Source organism: Nelumbo lutea, chromosome 2, assembly GCF_056320005.1.
Source record: "Nelumbo lutea isolate HS-2025 chromosome 2, American lotus-T2T, whole genome shotgun sequence".
In the NCBI taxonomy this organism is placed as follows: domain Eukaryota; kingdom Viridiplantae; phylum Streptophyta; class Magnoliopsida; order Proteales; family Nelumbonaceae; genus Nelumbo; species Nelumbo lutea.
The window spans coordinates 103,177,977-103,196,677 of NC_142685.1; the positions used below are offsets into that span (position 1 = coordinate 103,177,977).

Below are 18,701 nucleotides of genomic sequence, written 5' to 3' on the forward strand. Positions count from 1 at the left end.
TCTCACTATGGAGATGATAGACATTTGAAAGAGACTTGATGAATTCTTTATCATCACCTAAAACCAACTGCATTAAGGAAAGACAAGAAGCTTCAAAAGAGTCAAACAAGTGGGAATGTTGTCATAAGTAACAATTGTGAAAGCTCAAAGAACACACCTATAGTTGCACCTCCTCCTATGGGATAGATACTAATTTTCACACATCAGGATCCTTTGGTTTCATCACTAATGAGGTAGAAATCCTTAGCCGAGCCATGGCTTGTCTAAGGAACAATTCCCTTGCCTCCACCTCTCTTGCCAGATTAGGTATTGTCTCTGCTCATAGTGTGACTAGTTCTATAGTGTCTAATTCTTGGATTATTGACTCTGGTGCTACTGACCACATAACACACGTCTTCTTTATTTTCTTCTTATCATTTGATGTCTGGCCAAGAAAAAATGAGAGTTGCTGATGGTTCCCTTTCCACCATCTCTAGGAAAGGGGAGGATGACCTAAGCAAGCATCTCCCTCTTAAATCTGTTCTACATGTTCCCAATCTTGCTTCCAACCTCTTATTTGTTTCTAAGCTTACCAAAAATGTAAACTGTAGCATAATATTTTTTCCTACTCCCTGTGTCTTTCAAGGGAAATTGACGAAGAGAACGATTGGGAACAGTCATGAGTCTGGAAGTCTCTATTAATTTGATGCAAACATTAGTTTAACATTACAATCATCTGCTATTAGTGGTTGGGATAATGAGGAATCAGTAGCTAGGTTACATTTGTGGCATGCTAGACTAGGTCATTTACCTTTTCCTTCAATGCAAGGATTTTCTTGAGTTGTTCAATTGTGTTTCAAGTTAGCATTTGGTTTGCGGAGTGTGTCAGTTGTCAAAACAATGTAGAACTCTTTATCCAATTTCTATTAATGAAATTCAAGCTCCGTTCGATTTAGTTGATTTTGATGTATGGGGCCCTTCACCTCTTATCTTTATGGATGACTTTCATTACTTTATCAGTTTTATTGATCACTATTCACGATGCACATGGATCTACTTGTTAAAAGGGCATGATGAAGTACCATTGATAAACATGGTATTTTGTAAAATGGTTGAAACTCGGTTTGGTAAGAAAATTAAGCAATTTTGTTTAGAAAATGGTATTGAATATTTTAAAAGCTCTTTGAACCTATTCATGGAAGATGCAAGCATGTTACATCAATCATCTTGTGCTAATACCCCTTAATAGAATGGGGTTATTGAACACAAAAATAGACATTTATTGGAGACAGCTCGAGCATTACTATTTTAGTACAAGGTTCCCAAGCACTATTGGTCTCTAGTAGTCCTTACAACATTGTATCTGATAATTCGAATGCCATCTAGGGTGTTGGGTATGAGAACTATTTTCTCTATCCTTTGTCCTTACCATCCAGGTTTCCCTCTTCCTCCTAGAATCTTTGGTTGTGTGTGTTTTGTTCATGTCAATAATCCTAAGTAAGTTGGACCCTAGGGCTACAAAAGGGGTCTTTCTAGAGTACTTTCCCACACAAAAAGGTTATAAGTTTTATGATCCAATTACCAAGAAAAAAAATGTCACCAAGGATGTGGTGTTTTTCAAGTTTCAGTCCTATTTTCAGAACTCCAGGAATCCTCTTCAAGGGGAGACTAGTAGGATGGAAGAGGATTCTTCTTCTCCCTCCTTTATGCCTCTTTCAGCCTTGGGTCTTCCATCTTCTTCTCTTGATCCTCCCAATGTTAGCTACCCAGGTGAATCTAGTGAGACTCCCACTTAACCTATTACTGCTCCTGATTACCTAGGTGAATCCAATGGGACTCCCACTAAACCCGTTACTGCTCTGAATGATGAGAATGTGACTGATAACACTAATAGGTAGCAAAATGATATGATAATTCCCTATAGAAGAAGAAAAAAAGATCCTCCAACTTATGGAAACAACCAATCAGACTTAGACCAATCTGTTTCAATGGTTTCAGGTAATCTTATCACTCATACTTCTGATTTGGATCTTCCCATTGCTATTCATAAGCCTACCCATTCTTGTACTACCCGACACTCCATTGCTGAATATATTTCTTATTCATGTTTGTCTCCTCCTTATTATTACTTTGTGTCTACTCTTTCTTCTGTTCATGTCCCTGCTAGGTACTTAGAGTCAGTGTTTGACTCAAGATGGAGGGAGGCTATGAATGAGGAAATGAAAGCCTTAATGATAGCTAGGACTTGGGAATTAGTGGATCTACCAGAAGGAAAGAGCACTATGGGATGTAAGTGGGTATTCACTATGAAGCACATATAAGGAAGATGGGTCCATTGAAAGATATAAGGTCAGGCTAGTGGTGAAAGGGTTTACTCAGAAGGAAGGGATTGACTACAATGAGACTTTCACTCCAATTGCAAAGCTTAACACAATCCAAGTTCTATTATGATTAGCTACAACTTTCTCATGGGATCTACACCAGTTGGATGTGAAGAACACTTTCCTGAATGGTGATCTACATGAGGAGGTATTCATGAATCCTCCACCTGGTTATGATTTTGATGGGAAGTTATGTGGGATAAGGAAAAAATTATATGGACTTAAGAAATCCCCTCAAGCTTGGTTTGAAAGGCTTTGTGGGGCCATGAAATGGGATACACTCAGAGTGGTGTAGATCATACCTTATTCATAAGGAAACAGGATAGCAAGCTTACAACACTTTAGTCTATGTGGATGATATGGTGATTACAGGAGCTGATCCAAAAGAGATAAAAATATTGGAGTTCTTGGCATCTGAATTTGATATCAAAGATTTAGGCCATCTGAGATACTTCCTTGAAATTGAAGTTGCAAGGTCACAAGAGGGCATTTATATATGTCAAAGGAAGTATATCATTGATCTTCTAGAAGAGATAGGTGTGATGGGGAGTATACCAATAGATACTTCAATAGAGCATAATCATTGTCTCTAAGAATCGGTTGGAAAAGACTACCATGATAAAGAAAAATACCAAAAGATGATGGGAAAATTGATACATCTATCTCTTACTCGACCTGATATAGCTTATGCAGTATATGTTGTCAGTCAGTTCATGCACTCTCAAAAGATTCCTCATATGAAAGCAGTGGAAAGGATCCTCAAGTATTTGAAGACATGTCCAGGAAAAGGAATTTTGTTCAAAAAGCACAATAAAATTGAAATTGAAGCATTTATTGATGTAGATTGGGCTGGATCAGTTGGAGATAGGAAATCTACTTTTGCATATTATACATATGTTGGGGGGAATTTGGTTACTTGGCAAAGTAAAAAGCAAAATGTGGTTGCAAGATCTAGTGCAGAAGCAGAATATCGAGCTATGGCACATGGTGTTGCAGAACTATTGTGGTTTAGGACTCTCCTTGGTGATCTCGAAGTGAAGATTGATGATCCTCTCAAGCTGTATTGTGACAATGAGGCTACCATCAACATTGCCAATAACCCATTACAACATGATAGCACTAAGCATATTGAGATTGATCGACACTTTGTAAGAGAGAGAATTGTCTCAAGTGAATTTTGCATTCCTTATACTCCCCCTGAGATGCAGGTTGTTGATGTTTTCACAAAAATACTATCTCTAATGAAGTTCCTACACTTACTTGGCAAACTAAACATGACTGACATCCATGCTTAGATTGAGGGGGAGTGTTGATTCGAGTGGTTAAGTGTTGGTGGGCTTAGTTGATCTTTTAGGTTTAAGCTCTTTAGTCTATTATGGGCCTTTATTTATTAGGCCTAAACCTATTCTATTTTACTTCATTATGTCTAGGTGTCCCATCACTAATCAGGGGCATTCTAGTCTATTTTTGTAACTTCTTATTATAAATATATATAATAGCTTCTAGGGCCAACTGAGAAAGTATTGCCGCCCATTCTCAAACTTCTTCTCTTCTCTTTTCTTCTCTTCTTCTTCCTCTTCTATAGATGTACTTCAACAAACACTCATGATCAGCCTAAAGATAAACTTTACAGCTTTATAGAAAGGGGTGGATATAGACAAAGCTTTTCACAAGCTATTGAAGTGCAACTCTTGAAGAACTTGGTTTGGTTCAACCTCAATTGAGCTTCGGGCTGAATTCGAGCCCAATAAAGCTTGGTTCTTGAACCTCACAAATCCCAAATCAAGCCTATATTATATTATACAAGGTCTAAAATATCAATATGGTGCCCTCAATATGGAGCATGTCATATTCATATTCATATCCATGGCCAGGGATAAATGATATATCAGAACTAGGTATGTATCCCACAAATCATGTGTATCGGTAGGATAGGCCTCCATATCGCATTGTACCAATGGATATGATCTGATACGTATTGATATAGAAGTGTATCGGTGCCTAGTTTAACAAAATTATGTATTGACCACTTTTTTATTATTTTTTGAACTTTAATAAATATTAAGTTATAATTATAAATTTGAAATAAATAATTTAAGATTTAATTTTCCCAAAAAGTTTAATAAGAACTAAAATTGATAAAAAATAATTTATTTTATCTACTTTAAATGATTCATATGCTTCATTTTACATATAAATTATATGTTAAAAGTGAAAGCATATTTATTAATTGAAAGACTAGAGTTATTATTTATACAAAAAAATACTAAATAAATAAAACTTTCTAACAAAATTAATTAAAACTGAGAGTTATAAAAATAATTATTTTATCTACCATAAATGATTTATATTTTTTATTTTGCAATTATATTTAAAATAAAATAATTATATGTTAAAATAAAAACATATTTATTATTTAAAAAAAAAATTATTATTTATATAAAAATATTAAACAAATAAAATTTTCCAAAATTTTAAGAAAATTAAAAATTATAAGTGGTAATTATTGTATGATGGTTACATGTTTTAGAGTCTCAATATTGTCGATTGCAATGTTTTTGTTTAGATAACCTATTAAAGTGTGCATTCCTCATGTGTGATGTCGAGCATGAGTTTTTGAGTCAAAATGAATTTGAGTTCATGCTTCTAACTCAAATAAAGCTTGAGCCTTATCATTTTCTATCAAGCTAAGCTCAAATAATCAAATACTTGACTCAACTCAACTCAAATCCACCCCTAAATGCCGGGTATGTATTCATCACTAGGCAATAGTTATCCGGAATATACTTTTGTTTTTCATGTAATGAGCCAATTCTTCCCATCCATTAGCTGTAAATTGTATTCTATGGATTCATCTTCCAAATGGCAATGGCACGGGCTTAGGGCAGGAATCATATGCCCATATGCCCCATCCTTGTCCCCGATCCTAATCCCCATTGGGATAAAAAGTAACCTCCATTCTCAATCCCTAGTAGAGGATTTTTTAAATATAGTTTAATATGTATATTTAATATATTATAATATAAATATGAACTTCACTCTCCATCCCCATCCCCTTCCCTGATCAAGTATCCATATTAATCCACATCCTCATGTCCACCCTCACTGAGGTAGCTAGTCTCCATCATTGACCCAATGGATTCAAGGCTAGGTACTCAACAGGGAAGGAGAAAATTGCCACCCTAGTTTCACATATCTATACCTGAATGCTCTTAAGAGGAGTATCGGGTTTTAACTTGTTATCTAACCCTCTAATGTACTAGTCCAAATCTCATACACTCAAGTTGTATTAAGACATACCTAACCAATGAAAATTCACCAAAATAAATTAATAAGGGTCTGAATGGTCAAATTAAAGTTTCCCACTATCATATTCATTCTATTCTCACGTTTGATAATTTTGCCAATCAAATCCCTTGGGTGATTACTAATTAGGGGTGGATTCAAGCCGAGCCAAGCCGAATAGCTAGTTATTCGAGCTTGGCTCGCCAAGAAAGTATAAGGCTTGAGCTCAGTTAAAGGTAGAAACTTGAGCTCGAGTTCAACTCAAGTCAAAAGCTCATAAGATTGAGCTCGACTATGAGTCAAATGTTTTATAAAAATAATATATATATATATATATATTTATTTGATATTTAAAAAAATAAAAATTATAACAATTAGTTACTATTATATATAAATAAAAATACTATATGTATGGATGTATGTATGTATGTATGTACGTATGCATGCATGCATGTATGTATGTATGAATGTATGCATGTATGTATGAATGTTTGCATGTATGTATGTATGTATGTATGTATGTATGTATGTATGTATGAATGTATGTATATGTAAATGTAGAAGAAGCTCGATTAGGCTCATGAGTCGAGATTTATTAGGCTCAAGCTTGGTTTGATTAGCAAATGAGCCTATAAATTTTGCTCGAGCTTAGCTCGAAACTTGATTAAAGCCGAGACGAGCTGAGTTTTTCACGAGCTGAGCTTAAATAGCTCTTGAAAAGCTCGACTCTTGGCCACTCCTAGTGATTGCAGATATCCCAACGGTTACTCATCATCTCTCTGAATATCGAGGTGTGTGATCAAACCTAGACAATAGTGGGCTCTCCATGGTAAGGTCAATAGACCTCATGTGCACCCTACTTTGTCACCACCTTAATCTAGAGCGGCAATCGAATCAAGCTCTAATCAAATAGTTTGGGCTTTGTCCTATTAGGCTCGGTTTGAGTTCAAATCAAATTTGAGTTTTAAGACACGATGATCAATAAGTTATTCTAACTCAAGTTTGACTAATAATATGCTCGGCTTGAAAGCTTGCGAGTTTGGCTTGACACATACGTACATACATATAAAGACATAGAGAATATAAAAATATTTTATAATACATTATGAAAACACATTTCTTATATTCTATATAATCTAAGAATATATACTATGTATCGTGTGTGTGTATATATATATATATATATAATTCATACATACACACACATATATATTCATTTTTTACCTTTCAATATGAACTCAAACTCCCCAAATATTTAATCGAATTGAACTTGAATCAAGAAATAAAGTTCGAATTGAACTCAAACTTGAATCTGAGCATATAGTAGTATTTTAGTCGAACCAGGCATACAAAAGTTTAACTTGGCTCCATTACATCCCAACCTTATTCCCTTTATAACGTATAATATGTGATACTAAATAAAACTCAAGTGAATGGATGAATTTTGTTATCAAAAAGAATCTGGGTGAATTTTGGATACTTGATCTCCTCCTCGCAAAAAAGAAAAAAAAGAAACCTACATGCACCTTGAAAGCACTAGCATCTATCCACACATTGGGAATATCTCTCCATGAATTTAACATACACATATGGTTACCAATGTGTGGGTAGATGCGATCATGTAAGTGCTTTTAGGTGTGCAAAGTTTTGTGGGGGAGAGAACAAGGGCTTTGAATTTTGAAGGTGGCTGCTAGCATGCTAGTAAAGTCTCTTGTGGGTTGTAGCAAGAAACCTGGGATGGGATGAGGATTTCGGGTGGGCTCTCCCGAGAGCATGCCGCAGAATACGTCCCAACCATGCCCGGGAACATCTCTCCATGACAGGTACAATAGATGCTCTCAATGCACACTGAGATGTACATATGAAACATGCTCTACGAGGAGCTAATCTAAACCTTGGGTGAACCCCACTTTAATAAAATAAATGAATTTTCATTAGTTATTGTACATTTTAATATAAGGCGTAAGAATAAAGATGTGAACTACTAATGTGCATGTGCATTTATAAACACTAGTGTAAGGCCCATTAATAGTGCATGATAATGATATAAATTAGTACTCTATGTTATCAAATTTAACTTTATCGCTAGTTTTAAAATCAAGTGTCTTTTTTATAGATTATATAAATTATACTAGGGAAAATTCCATATTAGTACCCTATACTTTGGGTCTAGTACCATTTATTTTGGTCCCAAACTTTAAAATGCACAATTAGTAACAAAACTTTCAAGACGTGTCAATCTAGTACTTGTCATTAATCAGCTGTTAAGTGTCATTGAAAAGACAATAATACCCTTCAATTGTCATCTAATTCTTTTTATCAACCATCCAAACGTTGACAAAAAATGAACAGTCTCAAATCCTTGCCTCTTATGTTCAAGAATGCAACCCCAACTTTTTTGAACCGAAGAGGCAAGTATTTGGGGCTGTTCATTTTTTGTCAATGTTTGGATGGTTAATAAAGAGAATTAGATGACACTTGAACGGTATTTGTGTCTTTTCAAATGGAACTTAGTGACTGATTAACGGATTGATTAATGATAGGTACTAGATTGGCGCCCTTTGAAAGTTTGGGTACTAAATTGTTGAGTTTTAAAGTTGGGGGACCAAAGTAACACTAAATCCAAATTATAGAATATTAATTTGAAATTTTCCCATTATACTATTATGAATATAGTTATAGATTTAGATGTATGCCATGCTTGTCAAGAGTAAATGACAAGTATAAATAACAAAAGTACAGCGAATCCCAACTCTCCTCCCTCAAGATTCAAAACACTGTCCGTTCCGTTCCATGGTTAGACAAAGCGCCAAACGCGCTCCATCACTCTCTCTCCCTCTCACAGAGGCAAAAGAGAAAGAAGCAAAAACAGAAAACAAGAAAGAGAAAGAAAACAGGGAGAACAAAACGGACGAAAGAAGCAATTAGAGAAGACGAGGAAACGCGCAAAAGAAAAAAAAAAATAAAAGACGAAAACATAAGGAGGAGAGGAGAAAACAGGGAGAGAACAAAAAGAAGGAATCGATCAACAGAGGAAGAAAGAACACAATGAGCGGACAGAGTGTAGCTCCTCCACCTCCATATCTCGTGGACCCAACTCGCCAATTCCGTCCCAAGGAAGGATGCTTTATGGCGGTGTCAAGCGATTTCACCTCCATGATGTCATACGTTGTTTCACTCATCCTCGTCTTATTTTCATGCAATGTCATACACGGCGTCACTAGGCACCTCTCTCAACCTCGCGTCATCCCTGAAATCATAGTAACCCTCTCTCTCTTTCTCTCTCAAAAAGAAATTTCTCAACTTAAAACCACAAGTATTGAAAGTTTTCATACATTTAGGGGTGTTCTTTAATGTGAATTGCTTTTCTTATTACAAGAAAAGAGAACTCACTAATTTGAAAATAAATTAATTCTTTTTGTATTTCTCGTTTAAAGAGCATATTTTCTTATTTGATATGATGTTCCATAAATCAAATAATTTTTATACCATAAAATTTGTTTTTATTCTAAGACCATAATTTGATGATTCAGAAAAATATATATTGTTTGTTGAAATAAAACTGACTTCCTTCTTCATTTAAAATAAAAATAAAGCTCAAGCCATATCTGGATCTTTCAAAACTTGTGCCAATGAACTTGTCCTGCCAGACTCAATGATTTGGATTTGTGCTCTAGGCTTTACACAGGCACAAATCTTGAGACATGCTTTGTTTGCAATGCAATTTTATTTGCACTGGTGTAAAAGTATCAGGTGTAACCCAGCAAATTTTAATTAATTTTTATTTCAACTTTTGCCTCCTTTTGTTTAATTTGGCTCATACCAGTTCTGCTTTAGTCAGGGCAAAGCCCATTCGAACAGCTTTTACTGCGTTGCATTGAGAATATCTCCCTACTTATATGCATTATTTCACGGGGAGGCATTCCCAATGCAAAGTTGCAAAAGGCTGTTAGAATGGTGTGGGTATAAATTTGCCCTAATAGAAGCCAATCTCGATTCATACACATGAAGTAAAAGAAAACCTAAGACAAGTGAAACAAAATTTGCAATCTTCCCATTTGCACTTTCATGCATTTTTGTACTAGTGCAAACAAAAACAGCATGAAGCGTTGCCAAACGCAACCTCAATTCCTGTTACCTTCTTTGCTATTGTGATGATATACTGTGAAGTGTAAACATATATCTCTCTGTGTTACAGGTAGGATTGATATTTGGCAACAACAGATTCAGTGACTCCACAACCGCAGCCGACTCTGCGATTGCTCGGACATTACACGCAATCTCTGAGGTAGGAATGGTCTGCTACATGTTTGTGTTGGGCCTAGAAATGGATCCTTACGTACTGTTTCTCCCACCAACACGAGAAGTCATGGTGGCATACACTGGAATTCTCTCCACCTTCATCGTGGCCTGCATTGTGATTCCATTTCTCACTCTATCAAAGCACACAAACCTCAGATACGTGCTCATCCTCTCCATCTCCCTCTCCAACACTGCCTCCCCCCTCCTGACCCGTCTGATTACCGAGCTCAAGATCGGAAAGTCGGACATCGGCCGGCTTGCGGTATCCGCCGGAATGCACTCCGACATGATCTCTACACTCCTCATTTCCATCGGTCTTATCTCTATTCCGACCAGAGAAGAGGGAGTCTACATAGGGGAAATCGTGTTCCTGACAGCTTTAGTGTTCATACAAGTGTTCCTCATGGTGAAGGGATTGCCGAGCTTCACGAACTGGATCAACGACAACAACCCAGAGGGGAAGCACATGAATGGTCCTCACTTGGTGCTCGCAATCGGCACAGTGGTCATGGTTTGCTGCTTTGCTCCTCTAGCGGCGGTGAGTCCCATCATGAACTCCTTCTTGACTGGACTGATCATTCCGAGAGGAGGGAGGTTGTCCAAGATGCTCACCAACAAGATTAACTACTTCCTGAGCGTGCTGTTTTATCCGATCTACTTCTGTTGGGTGGGAATGCAAGCTGATTTCAGGCAATTTAAGACCAAGGACTGGCACACATGGGCCAACCTCCTCCTTTTGTTCATAGCCGCAACGCTCGGGAAAATCTCCGGAACGCTGATCGCCGGCATAATGCTAGGGTTTAACTGGCCGGAGTCAATCGCATTAGGGTTGCTTCTGAATATCAAAGGGCATTTTCACATCTACTGTGCCATGATTGCCTTGGAAGTAAGTCCCCCTCTTCCCCGTCCCGTCTTCTCAGTTCTACAACTACAATAAGAAATACTGAACCCCCCTTGGATCCATAGGAATAGGGGTTTGGAACTGGAATTCCATTCCCGTTCTTCGTGGGATGGCATTCCCTCATTGAGGGGTGCAACTTGAGCGGGCCTCAGCCCGAGCCCGAATTGGTCCAATTTGGAATTTTACATGGGCTAGGATTGGATTTCTGGTCCTTGGACTGGGCTCGGGCCCAAGAAATCATGGTTTTTAATTTTTCAGGCCAGGCCCGGTCTTAGCCCTTAGGTAGCCCAAACCTGACCTAAGTTTAAACCAACTATATACATACATACATATATACATACATACATACTACTTTAAAAAGTACAAATAGCCTCAAGAATATTAATGGAATTTTCGGAGGATAAAATTTACTCTTCTATATTTAAATTTATTGATAAAAATGAGGGCAAATAGGGTAATTGGTTATTGATATTAAATGAGTTGAAAAGAAGTAATTTTAAGATATTCAATTAAATTAAGGTATTAATTTTCCTTCACCTTCATTGAATCATATATTTAATGTTTTTTTTTGTTTCTTCTTGTCATTAAATTCTATAATTAGATCCATACATAATAAATTAATAATTCTAATAACATAAAAATTTTTACTTTTAAAATCTACCTGAAAAAAAATAGTGTTTTCTTCTAGGTGGTGGTAAGAAATTAAACCATTTGAGTCAAATGGGCCAATCCATGTTGCTACAATTAAATAATAAAATTCAAAAAATGTATAAAGTCCAAAATATATAGAAATTAAAAAAGTGGAAACACTTTTAACATCCTATATTTGACATATTAAAAAATAATAAGTATGATAAACAATGATATGTGTGTAAAAAATATATATATATTTTATCAATAAATAGTATAATTATGTTTTACATATATTACATATAATATATGTATCATGTTACATTTATATATGTCTCTTAATTTAGTTATTTTATTTATAATATTAAAAATTGCAATATGGGGGGAAAATGCTTTTTTTTTTTGCAAAAATAGCAAGGCAAGGCACCTAAGGCCCTTAGTATGTATATCTTGAAAAGTTACCAAAAAAAAATGATCACCCTAACGGACATCGGAGTGCAAAGTTATGGCCTCCAAAAGTTTGCACATAATTAAGTGAACAACTTGCAACCTGGTTACCAGGTCAAACAGGTCAATGGATGAATCACCCCGGTTAGGTGGTTTTTAACTGAAATGGCAAGTTTCAGCAAAACCAAACCCGGAATCAATGCTGAGTAACTGTTCGAATGGTAAGTACGAATAGCCTCAAGAATATTTCTAGAATTTTCTGAAGACAAATTTTTTCCCTCTATATTTAAATTTATTGTTAAAAAATGAGGGAAAATAGGGTAAGTGGTTATTGATATTAAATGAGTTGAAAATAGGTGATTTTAATATATTCAATGCATTCAATTCCCTCTCATTAAATCCAACATTTAAAGTATTAATTTGCATTCACCTTCTCTGAATCATATATTTAGGGCTTTTTGTTTATTCTCATCATTAAATTCTATAATTAGATCCCATAATAAATTAATAATTCCAATATCATAAAAACTTATACTTTTAAAGTCTACCTAAAAAAATAGTGTTTTCTTCTAGGTGGTGGTAAGAAATTAAACCATTTGGGTTAAATGGGCTAATCCATGTTGCCATAATTAAATAACAAAATTCAAAAATATATAAAGTCCAAAATATATAGAAATTAAAAAAGTGAGAACATTTTTAACATCATATATTTGACATAATAAACAATAATAAATATGACAAACAATGTTATGTGTGTGTGTGTGTAAAAATACATATTTTATCAATAAATAGTATAATTATGGTTTATATATATTACATATAATATGTGTATTATGCTACATTTATATATGTTTCATAGTTTAGTTTTTTATTTTTTATTTATAAAATTATTAAAAATTGCAATATGGGGAAAAGTTTTTTGTTTTTGCAAAAATTGCACCTAAGGCCCTTGGACGTATAGATCTTGGAAAGTTAACAAAAAAAGATCACCCCAATGGACATCAGAGTGCAAAGTTATGGTCTCTAAAAGTTTGCAAATAATTAAGTCCACAACCTGCAACCTAGTTACCAGGTCGAATGGGTCAATGGACGAACTGCCTGGGCTAGATGGCTTTCAACTGAAAATGACAAGTTTCAACAAAATCAAACCCAGAATTAAGATCGAGTAACGGTTTAAACGGTTCAATTAGCCAGGTGAACATTAGGTTAAAATCATTGATGATAAATAAGAAATGTTTTTATTAATGATGGAAATGGAATGTAAGATTTAAAGTCAATTGGAAGTAAAACTATCTTTCTATTATCTCTCATTAAGTCTCATATCTAGGGTATATTCTCTTATTAAATCTTACATTTAAGATATATTTTTCTCAACTAAATTCTATTCATTAAATCCACAACATTAATTTTAATAATATCAAAATAAATATTTTGAAAAGTAATTTGAAAACAAAACCATTTTCTTCCCTCCTGGTGGTGGGTAAGCAATTCAACCATTTGGGGTTAAATGCATTAATAAATAATGTCATAATTAAATAATAAAAATTAAATAAATAAAATATATAATAAAAAAATAAAAAGAATTGGGCACGTTACTTATATTGTAAATTCATTATACTACACAAAGATTAGTATAAAATGTAAGAAGTATTTTTATAAATAACAAAAATGGAATGCTACAATTAAAATCAACTTAGAAATGAAATGATGTTGTAGTCAAATAATAATATTTTTAAAAATAGAAAATATAAATAATCACAAAAATAAATATTATACATAAGATATAATGTTATATATTTATAAAAAATAAAATACTGGGTACATCTATAATATTATACATTCATTATATTGAACAAAAATAAATATTATACATAAAATATAATTTTATCAATAATGGAAATGTAATACAAAATTTAATATCAACTTAGAAATCAAACTATTTTCTTTTTAGGTCATGGGTTAGTGGTTTGGGTCAAACGGATTAATCGATGATCTGATAGTTAAATAATAAATCTTTAAAAAGTAATAAAAAGTACAAATAATATATATATATATATATATCAAATTATATATTAATTATGTCAAATAGAAAAAAATTAAGTGTGATGTAAGTAAAACTTATTTGTATAATGTAGATGTCATAATTGAATAATAAATATTAAAAAAATATAGAACACAAAAAATGAAAAAGTATAGAATTTTGTCAAAAAAATTTGAGGACATTTCTAATTCATTATATTAAATAAAAATGATTATTAAAATAAATTTTATTTTTTATTTAAGATAGATATTTAATTATTTTAACAATAAAAATTATTATTAAAACAATAATAATAATAATAATAATAGTTGTTATTGTAATTTAAAATTTATGTAGGTGCACATTTACTACAAGTATTTAAGTTTATTTTTAATTATATTATTACTTTTATTAATTTTCTGTTTCTATCTTAACTATGATATATCTAAAATTCAAGTAATTAATATGAAAAAAATTTCATACGTGCAACGCACTATGTATGTGTATGCATTTATTTATGTATGTAAATATATATAATATTAGAGTGGGTTCATTGACCGAGCCTAGCGCAGGTGGGTTGGGCCAGGTTTATGGTCAACCCAGGTCTGATGCTAAAATTTGAGCTAAAGGCCCGATCTTAGACCAAGCCTAAGGTCAAGCTCAATCTTCCCAACCTAAGCCCAGCTCGCACTATAATTTGATACACTTAGATTGATCAATAAACCCACTCTAAAATTATACATATGTATATGTATTTATACAAATTTGATGCACTATTTAGATTTTAAATTATAAGGCTTAAAATTTAGGGTTGAGATTTTTAACATTTAAGGGTATAGAGTTTAGATTTTAGGATTTAAGATTTAGATTTCAGGGAAGTGGTAGGACTTATGTCCTGCAACTGCATAAGAGCCAAGTATTGGAGTTAGATCTTCTGCCAATAAAACATGTTCCAACCATCTACCGCAACTGCATAAGAGCCAAGTATTGGAGTTAGATCTTCTGCCAATAAAACATGTTCCAACCATCTACCAACATGATCCTACACCGTATATCTCACTAGGATACTAGTGATACCCGCTATGTATGAAATGTGCCGTGTTAGATCATATTGGTAGAAGGTTGGAACATGTTTTGTTGGCAGGTTATCGGGACTCCAAAAATTGACCTTCCTTTCGTGCTCTACAAGCTAACAAAAAGAAACTTAAAAATTATGTTCCCCAAATTACCAAAACAAAAGTAATGAGGTGATCAAATCATTCAGTTTTGTTGTAAATATTTATGCAATTAACAAATGGTAACCATTCTACTTACTAATCTAGTATAATGATTAGAAAAATTAAAACAAGCAATTTCCAAGTACCTTATTGAAACACTGCAAGCAGGCAGGAGCTATGAATACTGGAAGCTTCATAGACATGGTAATCGTGTCTATCCTCACCATCGTCTACGTCCCCCTGGTGGTGGCATTCATCGTGGGGCGTGCTCGCAAGCGATCATGCCTTCAACCCATGACACTCCAGTGGCTAGATCCAGGATCCGAATTACGAATGCTACTGTGCCTCCACGGGCCTCACAACGTGCCCACCGCCATCAATATCATGGAGATCACTCGTGGAGGCCACTCAGGCCTCGTCGTCTATGCTACTGACATGATCGAGCTCAATTCCCGGACGGCTGCCACGCTCGTCCAAGGCGAGGACCTGGATGCCGTGACGGTGGCCGACGAGACAATCGTCAGTATGCGAGAGCAGATCAGCAATGCGATCCAGGCTTACATGGATACGAGCGGCGACGGGATCAGTCTCCACCGGATGCTCGCCCTCTCGACATTCAGTAACATGCACCAAGATATCTGCAACATAGCTCAGGACGTCTCCGCCTCTTTCATCATCCTACCCTTCCACAAGAGCCAAAAGGTTGACGGGAGGATGGATGAAGGCCACGCTAACTTCAGAAATGTCAACCGTAAGGTAACCTCTGAGCCTTAACTGTCATTTTAACTGTATTTCAGTTCATATACTGAAAGCTATAGTTTCAGTACCATAGACAAATAAAAAGGCATATAAAAATTGCAAGACAGTTGGATCTGTCTTTGCAAATTGCAATGTTCATGCTGCAAAGTAAGGGGTGAAAATGGGTACCGGATTACCTACACATCCCTTATACCCAGTGGGTTGGAATGGGTTAAGTGGTAAACCTGCATTAACCGGGTAATGGATCGGGCTTGATTGGAGTTGCCCCATGCTAAACGCAGCCGTTGACATTGCAATTTGCAACATCCGGACCCAGCGGCTCGTCGGCGTCGTCGCAGAGCACGCCTTACACCGACCCAATGGCGAAATGTTTTCAATACGCAGTGGGATATGGTCGTGAGGTCGGTGTGAGAGTTATGAGCCAGAATTAGGACAATTGTTCTTATTTGGTTATGAGCCAGAATTACAATCCTTTGAAAAATGTCCTATTTCTATAATTTATTTATTTCAGATGAAAAATAGAATCGGAATTGAAATAAATTGGAATGAAATCTCATTTCATAAGGAGGAATGGTCATTCCCATAGTTTTCAAACCATAGTTGATTCAGATGGTTGGACCATTTGACCTGGTAATCACTCAAGTAGCCGATTTCATTTTACCTCAAATTTAGTTTTTGGTCAAAAATCATTATCAGTGAGTGATTCTTGACCTGGGTGGTCAAATCATCAATCTGTTCAACGGTTTTTAACTATTTTTTATTTTTAAATATTTTTTTATTTATTATTAAAATGGACCATCCGTTTAAACCGGATGATCAAACCATCAACCCAAAAATCAATGGCCAAAACAATTTCATTTTTGAATCATTTTTTAAAACCATGACTGGGTTTGCTGAACTGAATCCATATATAACCCAACCAGGTTCGGGCTGGCACACTTTTGGTTGGATTTGTTGAACCGAACCCATATATAACCCGACCTCTTATCATCCATCCCTACCACCATAATTGGGCTATGTCAATTTCCACAATACCCCCATTTCATTATGATCACTTCATTGATCGGAGTCTTGAACGGCCTATCTCATACCTACAAATTATAAGGACCTGAATGTCAGAAGACCCAGAATCACAACATGTGATGGGGTTCGAGTGTGGATCTGGCCTGAATTCGACCCATTTAGTGAAACAAGATAAAACTATTTTTAGGCTCCATTCGTTTTTTGATAAGTTATTTATTCGGATAAATGTATTTATCCAGATGTGTTTTTCAAGAAAAATTTATTTGAATAATTGCATTTATTTATGTTCTTTCATTTCCCATGTAAATAAGATAACGACCATTTTATCCATAAAAAAACATTATTACAACTTTCCCCTAAGATGAAAAAATTAATTATCCACTTAGGATATCATCAACAAAATAAACTTTCTCTAATTTTCACATAAATCTGAAAAAGATCATAAATTTTTTTATCAATGAAAATCAAAATATCATTAATGAACTTTTCCCCTTCTCAAAATCCAGAAAAGAACGCCCCCTTAACCATAAATAGGCAATTAATGTGTGATATCTAACAGGTTCTACGTCACGCCCCATGCTCAGTGGGGATACTCGTCGACAGGGGCCTTGGCTTGATCAACAAGGTCAAAAGTCATTCGTATGTATCACTTAACGCCGCTGTGATCTTCATCGGAGGAAGAGACGATCGGGAAGCATTAGCCTATGCCGGCCGTGTGTCGCGGCACCCTGGAGTGACCCTCACTGTCATCAGATTCGTACACGACACGAACGCCGATAATTCCTCCATCTTGGCCGGCGGCATTCATATCGCCGGTTCACTGAAACAGGTGGAAGAGGAAATGAGGATTGACGACGAATGCTTCGCCCAGTTTTATGACATGCACGTAGCTGCAGGTAAGGTCGGGTACGCCGAGAAGTACGTGGCAAATTCAGCCGAGACGGTTTCTTCTCTCAGAGGCATGGAGGGACAGTACGCGCTCTTCATCGTGGGGCGTGGCGGGCCCGGGGGCCGAGCAAATACCATATTGACGGCTGGGATGAATGACTGGGAGGAGTGTCCCGAGTTGGGCCCCATTGGGGACATACTATCTTCTTCTGATTTCTCGATCATGGCCTCTGTGTTGGTCATACAACAACATATTCTTAAGCATGACATAGAGGGCATCAGCGATGAATTCTCGGTGATGTAGATTGGTTGATTGAACCAGTGAATGAATGGGTTCGTTCCAATTAATAGGGGCCCATAATACAAGGTTACAGTATCTCTCTGGTGGTATTGGCACATCCTCAATCAAATTCAACCATCGGATCAGTTCTGCATCGGCAACAAAGAGAGAATAGGCCACTGGTTCATCCAATCAACAATGTCTAGGAGCTATTAATTATCAAAGAGTCCTTTGAGACATTCACAATCCTGTATAAAGTTGTGCAGTAGTTGTTTGAGACAAGTTCACTGTAGAATCTTGTATAAAATTCTTATTAGGAATTAATCATAGAATATTGTTCAATCTGGATGCTGTTTGTCCAAAACCCAGGCCGAAGCTAGTAATCATCCAAGCCAAAATATAACCAATCTATGGGCTAACCAACCCAGTGAGAACTGAGAAGCGTTGGTAACACTGTTTTTAAAATTGGATTGGATTGGACGGTCGGAACCGAAAAACTGGGAACCGATTATTTGACCGGTTCCGTTTTTTTTTTAAACCGTTTTTTCCCTCAAAATCGTTGATTTTGGTTAGCAAATCGTTGAACCGG

General features: G+C 35.5%; 1 protein-coding gene across 1 annotated transcript; it reads left to right on the forward strand.

Annotated features, from left to right (window-relative positions):
- The first annotated feature begins 8,409 nt into the window (after positions 1-8,409).
- LOC148872421 (cation/H(+) antiporter 28-like) lies at positions 8,410-18,454 on the forward strand. Its single transcript, XM_088968589.1, has 4 exons — positions 8,410-8,906; positions 9,844-10,833; positions 15,331-15,918; positions 17,504-18,454. Exons 1-4 carry the CDS (start codon positions 8,694-8,696, stop codon positions 18,134-18,136), a joined length of 2,424 nt encoding a protein of 807 aa, XP_088824715.1. The 5' UTR covers positions 8,410-8,693; the 3' UTR covers positions 18,137-18,454.
- Positions 18,455-18,701: the final 247 nt, after the last annotated feature.